Raw genomic sequence first — 13,529 nt, 5'->3', positions numbered from 1 at the left:
CTTTAAAAACTTAAAATTCATGCGTGAGTGTAGAGTAACTGAACACAGAATATAAATGCACTGTGAATTACAAATACCCAGTTTTATCAGTGACCATTATATAGAGATACCTTTCTTTCTCTAACCTACAGCTTGTAGAGATTCATTCATTTTTCACTTAATAAGTAGTTATTGAATTATTACTGTGTTTCAAGAACTGCAGAATTGGAAAGAGCAAAATGGAGGAAAGGATTACATCAGAATTTCAGCAAGGATGGGACTCTGGTACAGAACAGTATTCTGAAATTGCCAGTGAGTGATTTGCTTTTAGCTATGGTATTTTGAGATTTAAAATAATGCTAAATAAGGGTGTGAGATTTTTACATTTAACGATAAGTTGAGACACTAATTTTAACATTAGCAGCATCACTTTTAGCTGTGGTAACTTGTTCATGAGGTGTCAAGTTCCAGGTCGGTAGGAAATAGATCTGTGACTTGAGGCTAGATGCATCTGCAAGCCTACCAGATTGTAACATAAGCCATACCAGCAGATCACCAGTTTCTTCTTAGGTGTTTCTTTGCCAAGACCTGAAGGCCATGTAAATAGCTGTTGCCACAGAAATTAGTTTGAGAGGGAGTTGTTTTTGAACTATGCAGTATGTGTTGTGTAGGGCATAACCTAGATGTGGTGCCAGAGTTGAGTGATTAGAGAAGCAAGAGGAATATAGGAGTAACTCCCAGTTGGGAGTATAATAAGGACCCTGAGATAAAAAAAATAACTTAATTTTGGCTTAGGCTTGGCTCCGATGCCTTCCGCCGGATAGTCTTCCTCTCCTGTATCACATGGCGCCAGAGAGACAAGCTCCCAGGCAGTTCCTTTATCTTTTAACATCTGAGTTCTTAAATGTAGCTTCTAACAGTCTGGTTGGGCTAATTTTCAAGCATATTTATAGTTTACTTAAAAAAGGTACAGATAAAGTTAAATATTTTTTTTTATAATTCCCAACTGCTCATTTGTATTGGAGATAATTTTCTTATCTAATTAACCTCATTTATTTCAAATAGGAGGGACTGATAAAAATGGACTTCAATTTAATCATATCTTCATTAGTTGTTTCTACCAAGAAATAACAGGGCCATTGAATAATATAGATTTTGAGGTCATATACATCAGGAAGAAAAGGCAGAAAATTACCATTTAGTGAACTGTTTTTATTTTATGAAGAAAGTAAGGTCATTTAAAGTGAGGACTTGTTAATTATTTCTTTATTTACGTAGCCAGTATTTACTGAGTGTCTGTTATGTGCCAGGTACTGTACTAGGCATTAGAATTAAACAGACATTTTCCCTGTTCATTGGATATATAAAGTCCGGTGGAGAAGGCAGACAGGAAATAATTATCATTGAATACCGTGAGCAGTATGATAGGTGAAGTGCCAGGGTAGGGGGACATACCGACACCCACTGGATGAGGGGACGGACCCTTGGCAGAAGTGATGTTTAAGTTGAGGCCCCAAAAGGTAAGTGGGAACTGGCAGGGCAAAAGGGGGCGGGGAGAGTAGTCTAGGCTGAGAGAACAGGTGGTCAAAGACTGGGAGGTGAAAGAACGTTCTGAGCAGGGATCAGAGGAGAGCAAAACTGGGTGATGCCAGGAGACCGCTTGTTGCTAGTAGGAGCCCATGGTGACTTGTTCATAAAAAGAAGTGCTGGGAAAGGAGAAGATGAGATGACTCAGGAGGTGTTTAGGAGACAAAAACCATACTTTTTTTTTTCCGAACAGCTTTATTCAGATGAAATCCATATACCATACAATCCACCCATAAAGCATACAATTCAGTGGCTTTTAGTATATTCAGGTAAAATATAATTATCTTCACTCGACTTACTGATGAAAAATCAAGACTCAGAGCATGTTAATAACATACCGGGGAATATATGGCTGTTCAGGTGGTGGAGCTGAGATTCTTCAAGTCTACCTCTGAAGCCCTCCTCTTAGCCCTGCTGTTAGAAATCTGTACTCAGAAGGGAGACACTAGAGGGGAGAAGCTCCTTTAGGTAATATTAGACTGAGGAACAGGAGACCAGGATTCTATTTTGAGATTTGTACTTTGTCAAGTAACTTAACCTTTATGGGCTTTAGTTTTTTATTTGCATGTGAAATAGGTCAAAGGTTATATACAGAACACTTTATTGTTTGTGAAATCAATTTCACGGCAGTATTCGAAATAATTATGATCTACATTTTTTTTCAAACCAAATAACCCTTTTCTTATGCCTTCTATCTCTACTTAATATTTTGGTAGTCTACATTATTGCTTAAAATGAAATAAGCATTACAGCTCTATTAAGTTCTCAGAAATTAAAATTGTTTGTTGGAGGCATATTTTGTTTGTTTATCGACCTCATTTTTACCTTCAGTGTTATCCATCCATCCACCCATACATTTATTTATTATATATATATTTATTGTTGACAGTATTACAGATGTCCCCCCTCCTCTATCCATTTATTTATTTACTCTTCCCCCCCCCATCATTTTGCTTCTTGGCCTGATAGAATTTGAATGCCTGTACCTGACCAAGCTGAGCTGAATTTAGTCCATTTTAGAGACCTGTGATGAGCCCATGTACTCTGACCTAAAACTCTTTGGTCACACAGCCGTGGGTTTAGGGAAGAGTTAATGACTCTACATCTCTTCAGACTTGTAAATAGATAATTTCTTGTCTGTTCAATCATTAAGTAATAATTTTATTTCTGAGAAAATTGACATTTTCAAAAATCCCCATAATTTAAGAGATCACATTATAATTTGATTTGTAAAAAATTTTTATAGAAGAGAAATAACATGGCTCTTTGCAACTAAAATGCCTGATGATACTTAATATTAAATTGAAATTAGTGGGAGATATCTAGAAGATGGTACTGTTTTATGAAATTTTAAAAGTTATTGAAAAAAGTTGTTTTTCTGTAAATAAAAAATGATCTGTTTGTACTGACTAGCTTTTAAAGTGAATTTTTCTTTGAATTGCTGACCTCTTTAAGCTGTACCTCAGATTGTCCTTTAATTAATTGCCAGTAATCTAGCTTCGGATCAGAAATGCCCTAACTTGTAAATGGTAGATTTCTGTAATTATTTTAAGCAAGTAATTTTAGAACTTTTCACTTTTTTTAAAAAATAATATTTGAAGTGGCTTCACAACATGTAATTGAAAAAAGTATAAATAAAATAGAAAAGAAAACTTGGTAATAACGATTAAGCAGTAACAAAATGAGAACTAAGATTTGCATAGGATTGCATACTGTTGCTGTCAAGTACAAGTTGCTAATAGGCCATACAGTTGGCTGTTGGGAAACAAGTTTCTCACTATCTTTAAAATATAAAGAATGAAAGCAAGCAGTTTAGTAGAACATGCTTTTCATGATGTAGATACCTGACATACAGTTTTCCTAATGTCTTAACAGTTATTTTTGTATGATTTATTGTTTTGCAATCATTCTCAGACTCTGCAGATATGAAAGTGCCAAAATAGGACCTAATATTTTAGGTGTATCTTTTGTACACATTTAGCTAGATTAAAAAAAATATTTGGACAATTTTGGTTTTTGAGTGGATTTTTACTTACGGTGATGATTGTTACATTCTGATGCATCTAAAAAATCATACATACTTTTTCTACTTTTCTCAAAATTTTTCTTCTTTCTTGCTTTCTTTATCTCCTTTCTTTATGCCATTTTTTTCTAGTCTATTCCACTCTACCTGTCTTTTTAAAATACAGCTTTATTGAGACATAATTCACATAACATACAGTTTACCCATTTAAAGTATATAATTTCATGTTTTTTAATATGTTCTCAGAATTGTGTAACAATTACCACAGTCCTGTTTCAGAACATTTTTAACCTCCCTAAAAGAGATCCATTAGTTAGTTGTCAGTCCCCATCTTTCCTTCCGGCCTCACGGAACCATTAGCTTTTCTGTCTCTGTAGATTTCTTTGTTCTGGACATTTCATATACATGAGATCATCTAATATGTGGTCCTTAGTGACTGACTGATTTTCACTTACCGTAATGTTTTCATGAAATCCATAGTATATTGTCATATACTATATTCTGTTTGTATAATAACCACATTTCATTTATCTGTTCATCAGTTGATGGATGTTTGGATTGCTTTGAACTTTGGCTATTAGGAATGATGCCTCTATGAATATATTTTTATTTCTCTTGAGTTTGTACCTAGGAGTGGAATTGCTGGGCCATAAGATAACACTGTGTTTAACCTTCTTGAGGAACTACCAACTTGTTTCCTAAGCAGGGACACCGTTTTACATTTCCACCAGCATTGTATGAACAGTTCAGTTTCTCCATATTTTTGCCGATACATTATCTTTCATTTTGATGTTACCATCCTAGTGGGTGTGATGTGGTGTCTCATTGTGGTTTTAATTTGCATTTCCCTGATAACCAAATGATGTTGAGCATCTTTTCCTATGCTTTAATAAGGGCATTTGTATATCTTCTTCAGGAAATGCCTATTCAAATTCTGTACCTATTTTTAAATTGGGTCATTTGTGTTTTTATAATTGAGTTGTAAGAGCTCTTTATATAATTTACATACAAGTCCCTATTATATACATGATTTACAAAAATTTTCTTCCATCCTATGGATCATCTTTTTGGTTTCTTGATAGTCTCATTTGCAGCAAAAATTAAAGAAATTTTGATGATGTCTAGAATTTTTTTCTCCTGTTGCTTGAGCTTTTGTGCTATATCTAAGAAACTACTGCCTGACATGAAGATTTACACCTATGGTTTCTTCTAAAAATTTTATATTTAGGTCTGTGATTCATTTTGAGTTAATACTTGTGGATGGTATAAGGTAGGGGTCCAACTTCCTTCTTTTTCTGGTGGTAGTATAGCTGTGCCAGCTCTACCCATTCTTTCAGTTGTTAACTGTAGAAATTATAATATGCATCCCTAATTTGGCTCTCTATAATGGTGGTTAGAATCTCTCTCCTCTCACAAACATAAGGACCTTTAAACATTGGAATTCTTATCTACCCTTGTTTTGAGTTATACATCGTAGTTGTCAAATATTTTGGTTTTATTTTTTTTTAAACCTACAAATGAGGTATAGTTTTTACTGATTTATGCAATCATTGTCCTTAGTTGTTTTTTATTTAATTGTAATTTTACTTAGAAAAAAATTCATTCCTTTTTACAATTCAGGGCTTTTCTTCTTCCTGAAAGAAACTAAGGGGATTTTAGTAGTTCTTTTAGTGAGTCTATTGGCAATGAGCTCTGTTTTTGCTTACCTGAAAATATATTTTGCCCTCAATCTTGAAAGATAACGCACATTTTCAAACAATTCTCGGGTGCCAGTTATTTACTCTAACTCTTTGAAGGTATTATTTCAGTGTGTTCTGGATTCCATTATTGCTGTAGAGCAGTTGGCTGTCATTCTGAGAGTTCTTTTATGAATAGTCTGCCTTTTCTCTGGCTCACTTCTTGTTGTCTGGTGTTTTGTAGTTTCCTTGCAATAGACTAGTCCTGCTCTGCAGCTGTGTGTGTAACAACGAAATTGTAAACCCCAAGGGGAAGGACTATATTCGTAATGTTATCTTGAATAACATGTTTGCATCGTCTCTTCTGCCTAGCACAGTGCCTTGTACATAGTGCATTTCTCAGAGATTGTTTGGTTGAATTATTGTCAAGATTCTGTATATAGTCCTTTTCCTAAGAGAGTGTACTTCAGAATATTATGAAATATTTAGCAAATGCTTAGAAATGTTTGTTTTTTTTTTGGTTTTAAAAGAAGAATGAGGTTACCTGTAGCATTAAAAAAATTTTTTTCTCGTATGATTGTGGTATTAGTAGGAGGAGAAAAAAGTATCATGGTATTGCATAAAATTGACTGGGTTATGTTTAAAAATATAAAATATTATAATATCTAACATTGACTGATATATTAAACCGTTACATTTAAAACCAGAATATTTTGATACAGGGTTGTATAGTTTCCTGATTACTTTTTCTTTTAACTGTAAAGACTCATGACTCATTGTTATAATATAGGTCTGGAGAGTGTGGTAGAAGGATAGAGCAGAGAGATAGTCTCTTCCTAAAAAGAGAGGATAGGATCAATGTATTTGTCCATCACCAGGTAAGAATAACATGAGAGTAAAGCAGAAGGTTGGGATTTTCTTCAGAATCCAGAATATGTTATTTTAAATGTAATTCACTTGCATTATCAGGTTACAGCAATGCCCTCTTATATTTTTCCCGTACAAGCTGAAATCTGCCTGAAACCATTAGCTCTTCTGTGCTCTCTGTGAATGCTGTAAACCCTGCCTCTGGTTTTTAAAAGAACTACCCTCTGCTGGTTTCAGATTTCATCTTTGTAACTTAGATGTGGGCTAGATGCCATTGTAATAATTTGCATTTGGGATTTGTGGCTACAATTAGTGTAATAAAACACAATAGGAGTTGGACCTACCTCTAACTGACTATGTTTCATTAGGGCACAATTACATTTTTAAAGTGTTAAAATTGTTAACATTAATATTTTCTGGACTCATCTCTAAGATATAATGGTCCTCTTTTCAGATATTCATACTGTCAGATATTTAATTCCTTGTTCATTAATTCATGTTGTGTGTGCGCATTTGTATGCATGTGCATAGACTAAACTTTATTCCTTAGTTTTGAGAATAATGAATTCTGAATGTCAGGAAATCGGATTTTACACTAGAACGCAGATGTTGGTGATGGTTGAACTTAGGATATTTAAGCTTGATGCTTCAGAACTGGAATCAGACCCAGGTCCAATAATGTAGTGACTAGAACAGCAGTCACTTATTAAAAAGTGTTATTTCTTGGGCCCCCTCTCTACTTTACCTGAATCACAATCTCTTGGGTATAGGTACCTTTTGTACATTCAAGTTTGAATTGTTTTCAGGTTTGTAGGAGTAAATGCTAGCCTGATATGGAATTGGTTTTTATCACCAATTGTTGATTTTCTCTGTAGTTGGGAAATAATGAGCTAGCAAAGAGAGACAAGAAAGTAGCACATTATCAGATATAAGTAGCAGCAAAGACTGGTGATCTCTGCTCTCAGAGGTTTCAACTGTGACATGGAAAGTGAGACAGTCACCTGATATATTATTCATACTTTAGAACAGTATTCTTTGAGATATTTCAAACTCTTTGAGGTCATAAAACAAAACATCTTTGCAGAAGTTTGATTAAATGGTACTGATCTTTGAAAAGAAATTATAACAAGATGTTGTATAAAGTAAAATGTGAAAGCATCTATCTTTTCCTGTTCCACTGTGCTGGGGTTACCTTTGTTTATTAAGTTTTGGGTGTTTCTTTTAGACCCTTTATCTGCTCACGAATAAGTACGTGTTTACATATATTCCTTTATATGTTTGCATATTTTAAATATTGATATATATGCAGATTGCCCGTCTTCCAAAGGCTATAACAATTTATACTCCCATCATCAAAGGAACATTTCTTGTTTGGTGATTTGCTTACTGATTTCTTTTGCCTATTTTAAAATTTGGTTGTTAGGTTGTTTTTTGTGTGGTCTAGGCATTTAGCCTTTTGTCTTTTATATTGAAAATAACATTTACTTTTAGCTTTTCGAAGGTGTCATAATAACTTTCATCTTGCTTTGTGCCAGTTCTCCTGAGTCTTTTATGTGTACTATTTCATCGAGTCCTCACTGTTGTCATCTCCACTTCATGGATGAGGTGACAGTGAGGCAAGGAGGTGAAATAGCTTGTTTGAGCACACATGACTAAGTGGCAGAGCCAAGATCTGAATGTAAAAGACTGATTCCAAAGCATTACATTTAACCTTTCCACTATATCTATATTTACATATTTCTTAAGTGTAAAAAACTGAAAATTTCAGATTTGATATGAAGCTCATTTAAAAAAAATAAAGGTATTTTTAAGAGGCTGTGGTGATTTCAATACACATATTTAGGACTATAGCACAATATAAATAAGATAAATAGATATAATACTATAATATATTAATACAAATATTCCATAGACATTTGGGGATATTTGCCCTCCTTCTATTTAGAAGCGACCTTCAGTGGCATATTCCCCTTTATGTTCTTCTCCTACTGATTTCATAGTAGCCTGTTAATCTCCCTCTTGCCAATCATTTTACTTTAGTCCATCCTTAGCACCGCTACCAGAGTAATCATCGTGAGTGCAGTTTTGGTCCTGTCACTCCTTTGTTTGGAAACTTTCAGTGCTATCACATTTCTTGCTGAATGAAGGCCAGGCTCTTTCCTTAGAGCACATTTGAAAACTTGTGCAACTCTGCTCCACCTTTACCTTTCAAGAATTGTCTTGAGCAACTTTTCTTTTTTTTCTTTTTTTTAAAAAATATATCTTTATTGATTTTAGAGAGAGGAAAGGAGAGGGAGAGAGAGAGAGAGAAACATCAGTGATGAGAGAGTCATTGATCGAGCCCGCAACCCGAGCAGGTGCCCTGATCGGGAATCGAACCCTGATCGCCTGGATCCTAGGTCGACACTCAACCGCTGAGCCACACCCGGCCGGGCTGAGCAACTTTTCTTGACACTTCCTCCATGCTGCAGTTAAATGGGATCATTCATTTTTCTTTTCAAACCACATTCTCTGGCTTCATACTTGGATCAGTTGGTATTTTTAATCAGCAGAAGAAGCTGACTGGCTGATTGAGCAGATGAGGGGTTTATTTAATGGTATTCATGCCTCACAGAATTTGCAGGGAGAGCTGGAGAACCAGGGTTAAGGTTAAGCTTGCAGGTAATATGCTTCAAATCATCTGTGAGAACTGTCACTCTCCTGCGCCACCAAGTGCTGGAGGAAACCACCACTGCTGCCCAACTGCTGCCACCTCTGGGCTGGAGGTTGATTCGGCACCTCTGCTGCTGCCACCCTGGAAAGCTGCTGCCTGCGCAGTTGCCTGTACCAGTCCCAAACGGCAGCTGCACACAGCCCACTTTCTCAGGTGACTCACTTCCAAACTGAAACCTGCGCAGGTGCTTCTGATGGTCGGCATCATAGTTGCGGAGTGTACGTGGATAATTTGAGGTCTAAAAGTTATTTTGGGAGGTTGGACTTACAAGGTGAGAATTTTTGGGAGTATAAAAAGATTGTGCAGATGCTGGTGAGAAGCTTGAACATGTTAAATGTCCACTATAATACTTCTGCTTGTATTTCTCCATCATTGTTCATCTCTTAGTAGATGACAAATGGACATCTATTTTGTTATGTATCTGTTTTTAGAAAATAATGTTTGAAAGTTTGTTTGATCTGTTTCAGATAAACTTAAAAGAATAATTATACTAATTTGACATGATTTTCTCTTTCCAGATCACTCAACTTCAAGTGGCACATTAACTTTTAAGCCTAGTCGATCGTCGGTTGCTCTTCCTACTGCCCATGTCATGCCGTCTCACTCCAGCGCCTCCGTTTCCAAACACAGGGAATCATTGACGTCAGACGGCGCAAAATGGAGTACAAGCCTCCTGCAGACATTGGGAAACCACAGTAGGGGGGAGCAGGACTCCTCACTAGACATGAAGGACTTCCGGCCCCTCCGGAAATGGTCATCATTATCCAAACTCACTGCCCCGGACAGCTGCAGTCCGGGTGGCATAGCGCACACTGAAGAGTCAAGGAGTGGTCTGGAAAAGACTGGGAGAGGCAAGACTTTAACATCACACCTGAGGACGATTGGGCCTAGCTGCTTACATGATAGTATGGAGATGCTTAAGCTAGAGGACAAGGAGATAAATAGAAAACGGTCATCAACTCTGGACTGCAAGTATAAATTTGAGAGCTGTAGCAAAGAGGATTTGAGAGCCTCTTCTTCCACTCTTAGGAGACAGGCCTTAGACATGACATACAGTGCCTTACCTGAAAGCAAGCCCAGTATGACAAGCTCAGAGGCTTTTGAACCTCCCAAATATTTAATGCTTGGTCAACAGGCAGTAGGTGGAGTCCCCATTCAGCCTTCTGTGAGGACACAGATGTGGCTTACAGAGCAGTTGCGGACAAATCCTTTGGAAGGTAGAACTACGGAAGACTCTTACAGTTTATCTCCTTGGCAGCAGCAGCATATTGAGGAGTTTCCACAAGAAAGTGAAACACCCATGCAGGTAAGGCTCAATATCTAGGGATTGCTTCCCTCCAGTGGATGTTGTGAGTATAATAATAGCACATGTGCAGTAAGCATATGACAATATGCCCATAGGCACAGATTGCTCTGCTTTTTCTTCCCCCTGGAAGTAAATAAGCATAGATGCTGTAAATGCCCAAACCATTGCATTGATGGACAAAACTTAAAAAATATTAGAGGCTGATTAACATGAAAACTTGGTTTTTACTTTCTGATTTGTTCAATGGACATAAAAATAAACAAAGCAAACCCTTAATTTTGAAGAAACTTGAAACAAAAACAAAGGATCTGGCTTGATATCATAGAACAGTAATTTGGGAATATGAGGTATTAGATTTTGTTTCTGTTCTTCAAGTTTAGAACCTAGATGACTCTCTGCCTAGCACTTACTATTTAATATCACTGGGTCTCAGTTTCTTTTTCTTTTAATTGAGATGTAATTGACATGTTAGTTTCAGGTATACAGCATAATGATTTGATATATTTATATATTGCAAAATGATCACAATGTCTAGTTTAGTTTACATCTACCACCATATTTAGTTAAACATTTTTTATTCCTATGATGAGAACTTTTAAGATTTACACTCTTAGCTACTTTCAAACGTAATATTCTGTTGTGTACAGGGTGAGGCAAAAGTAGACTTAGTTTTCTGAATGAAAAATAATACAATAATTAATAAGTAATAATACAGGAATAAACTCTGTGTTTTGAGTACTCACAACTGTAATCTACTTTTCCCCTACATTTTCTTTAGCTGTTTATCCATTGGTGGACACTTACATTGCTTCCATCTCTTGGCTATTGTAAATAATGCTTCATTGAACATGAGGGTGTGCCTTTCCTTTTGGATTAGTGTTTTTGTTTCCTTTGGGTAAATCCCCAGAAGGGAAATTGCTGTATCATATAGTAGTTCTATTTTTAATTTTTTGAGGAACCTCCATACTGTTCTCCACAGTGAGGGTACCAGTTTACATTCTCACCAGCAGTGCACAGGGTTTTTCTTTCTCCACATTTTTCTTTTTTTAAAAAAAAAAAATCTTTATTGATTTCAGAGAGAGGAAAGGAGGGGTAGAGAGAGATAGAAACATCAATGATGAGAGAGTCATTGATTGGCTGCCTAGCTCGCAACCAGGGCATGTGCCCTGACCGGGAATTGAACCCTGATCGCCTGGATCCTTGGTGGATGCTCAACCGCTGAGCCACACCCACCCAGGCTTTCTCCATATTTTTGTCAACACTTACCCCTTGTCTTTTTTATAATAGCCATCCTAAAGGTGTGAGGTGATGTCTCATTGTGGCTTTCATCTGTGTTTACCTGATGATAGTGATGTTGAGTACTTTTTCATGTAAACAAATTAATTCTATCAAAATTGCAAAATTTCCCTAGAGCAAAACTTTCAATTACTATTTATTCCTGCTACTAATAAAAATGAAAGATTAAAGGAATATATTCTGTGAAAGGATAAGATCACTTATCTGGGAACCTCACGAATCTGAATACAACCCAAACATGTATATAACCTAATATGCTGTAGTCACAGGAGAACCTTAACCACCCGTGTGCCACCCTCACTCTTATGTTGAACTCCAGTTCTTATCATCTCGATGGTGTATATTTAAAGCACATAATTAGACAGAAGCATCATTATGACGTCTGAATTACCAATCAGAAAAGACCAATTTAACCAAGCTTATTTGTGATTTATCAATTCCAGTGACTTAAAGATAAACACCTAATTTAAAAAATACTATCCTATTTTAGTTCTCAAATGCTTATTATAAGAGAGCAGGGATCAGGCAGTTATTTCTCCAGTTGGCGTCCAACACAGAATTGGAGTTGTCCAGGGGGCTGAACAACTGTTGTATTCTACTACAACCTGACGTAGGTGCAATAGGAAGGTAACTGAGAAAATGGGTGAGTTTAAAGGAATAAGTATTAATTCACCCCTTCTTTCATTCTGCTTAGATGAATGAATCTTTGCTGTGAACTAAGTTTTCCCCAACTTAACAGTGTAGCCAAGGTAGGGACCTTGAAGGTGCATTGTGGAGCAAAACTTACTTTTAAATCTTTCCAGTACATGGTAGGGGAAGAAAGGTACTAATGGACACAATTTGCACACACCCTGGAAAGTCCTACTTTTTTGATTGACCTTATTTGGGATGATCTCTTTATAGTGCCTTTAAGTTTTAGAGTAGAAAAATGAAGCTAGGTAAAGAAAACTCACATACTTCAATTGCAGTGTTTAAATGACCACTTCTCTAATTCCCTTCTTGGACTTACAGAAAAAAATCTCAAATACCTTCTTCTTGGCGTGTCCAATACTATTTTTACCATTTTAAAAGCTCTCATCTTAGTTGTTTCTTAAAGACACTTTAAAACATTGAATTCCTTTAGTCTAATTTTTGCATAGAGGGGAGAGCCACAATAAGGATCAGCTCATTCTTTCATGTGAGTGTGTATGATTTTTAAGCACAACTGCTAAACTCTCACTGTGGAAAAAAAACACTATTTTGCAACTAAGGAAAGGAATTTGGCTGAGAGTCATGATCTAACACCACAATAGGTTTATATAGAACTTGGAGTATTTTATCTCATTTGATCCTCACAGCCTTCTTCCCCTCTTTTTCCCCTCAGATGATTAATATTGTAACATGGAAGTTTTGCTCTTCTTAGGACTCAGTCCAGAATAATTAGTGAGTCAGCCTCATAGTCTTATGTACATAGTGTTCCCTGTCTCCACGGTTTTCCACCAAATCAGCCACAGTGCAGGTAGGTTAGTACTCAAGCATTTTCCTTTGTGAACGAAGAGAAGCCACCTGTGGATATAGCCTCCATGTGTAATGTTCACCAGTGTCTTTGATTCTTTCCTCTATTGCATATCCCACTCTCCCCAAAAGTTGTCTGACTCTACAAGAAGAGAAAACAAACACCAAAGTCTTGTTTTCTCTTTGGAAAGAATGTATCTCTTTCCATGTCCCTGTTGCATTCCTTTTTTATTTTGGAGCAGGGAGGTGGGATAGAAAGGGAATGGAGGGGTGTGTACTTCAACACACAACGGTATCCATTGTATTTCTGTAAGCTCACAGTGGATCCAGGACAGTCGTGAAGAAGTGGTCTCTTTATTGAGAAAGCTGTTCATCCTCTCTCATATTCTCTAGGATGTTTCTAAGTTCTGGGTTGCAGGCATTAAAAACAGGAAGATAGAATTTGTGCCTATTTAAATCATTGAGGGGCTTATTCAGCTAAGATAAAAGGTTCCTAGTGATTTCAACATGTCACTGAAATATTTCTCTTATATAAATCAAAAACATAAATCAAGAATTTGATAAAATGACAAAGTTAAGTGACTTGGA

General features: G+C 36.4%; 1 protein-coding gene across 3 annotated transcripts in view; it reads left to right on the top strand.

Moving 5' to 3' along the window:
- CEP85L (centrosomal protein 85L) overlaps nt 1–13,529 on the top strand; it is a 96,053-nt gene that overhangs the window by 24,412 nt on the left and 58,112 nt on the right. For all 3 annotated transcript variants that reach the window (XR_015714579.1, XM_087817582.1, XM_087817581.1), the window contains exon 3: nt 9,364–10,151. Coding sequence is in view for 2 of the 3 variants with exons in the window: in XM_087817582.1 (XP_087673708.1) it covers nt 9,364–10,151 (788 nt within the window). In the remaining variant the exon portion in view is untranslated. The remainder of the gene's footprint in view (nt 1–9,363; nt 10,152–13,529) is intronic.

The sequence above is a fragment of the Miniopterus natalensis genome, chromosome 5 (genome assembly GCF_054644295.1).
Source record: "Miniopterus natalensis isolate mMinNat1 chromosome 5, mMinNat1.hap1, whole genome shotgun sequence".
NCBI lineage: Eukaryota > Metazoa > Chordata > Mammalia > Chiroptera > Miniopteridae > Miniopterus > Miniopterus natalensis.
Note: the sequence above shows the minus strand (reverse complement) of the source record. Positions and strands in the feature narration are given on the sequence as shown.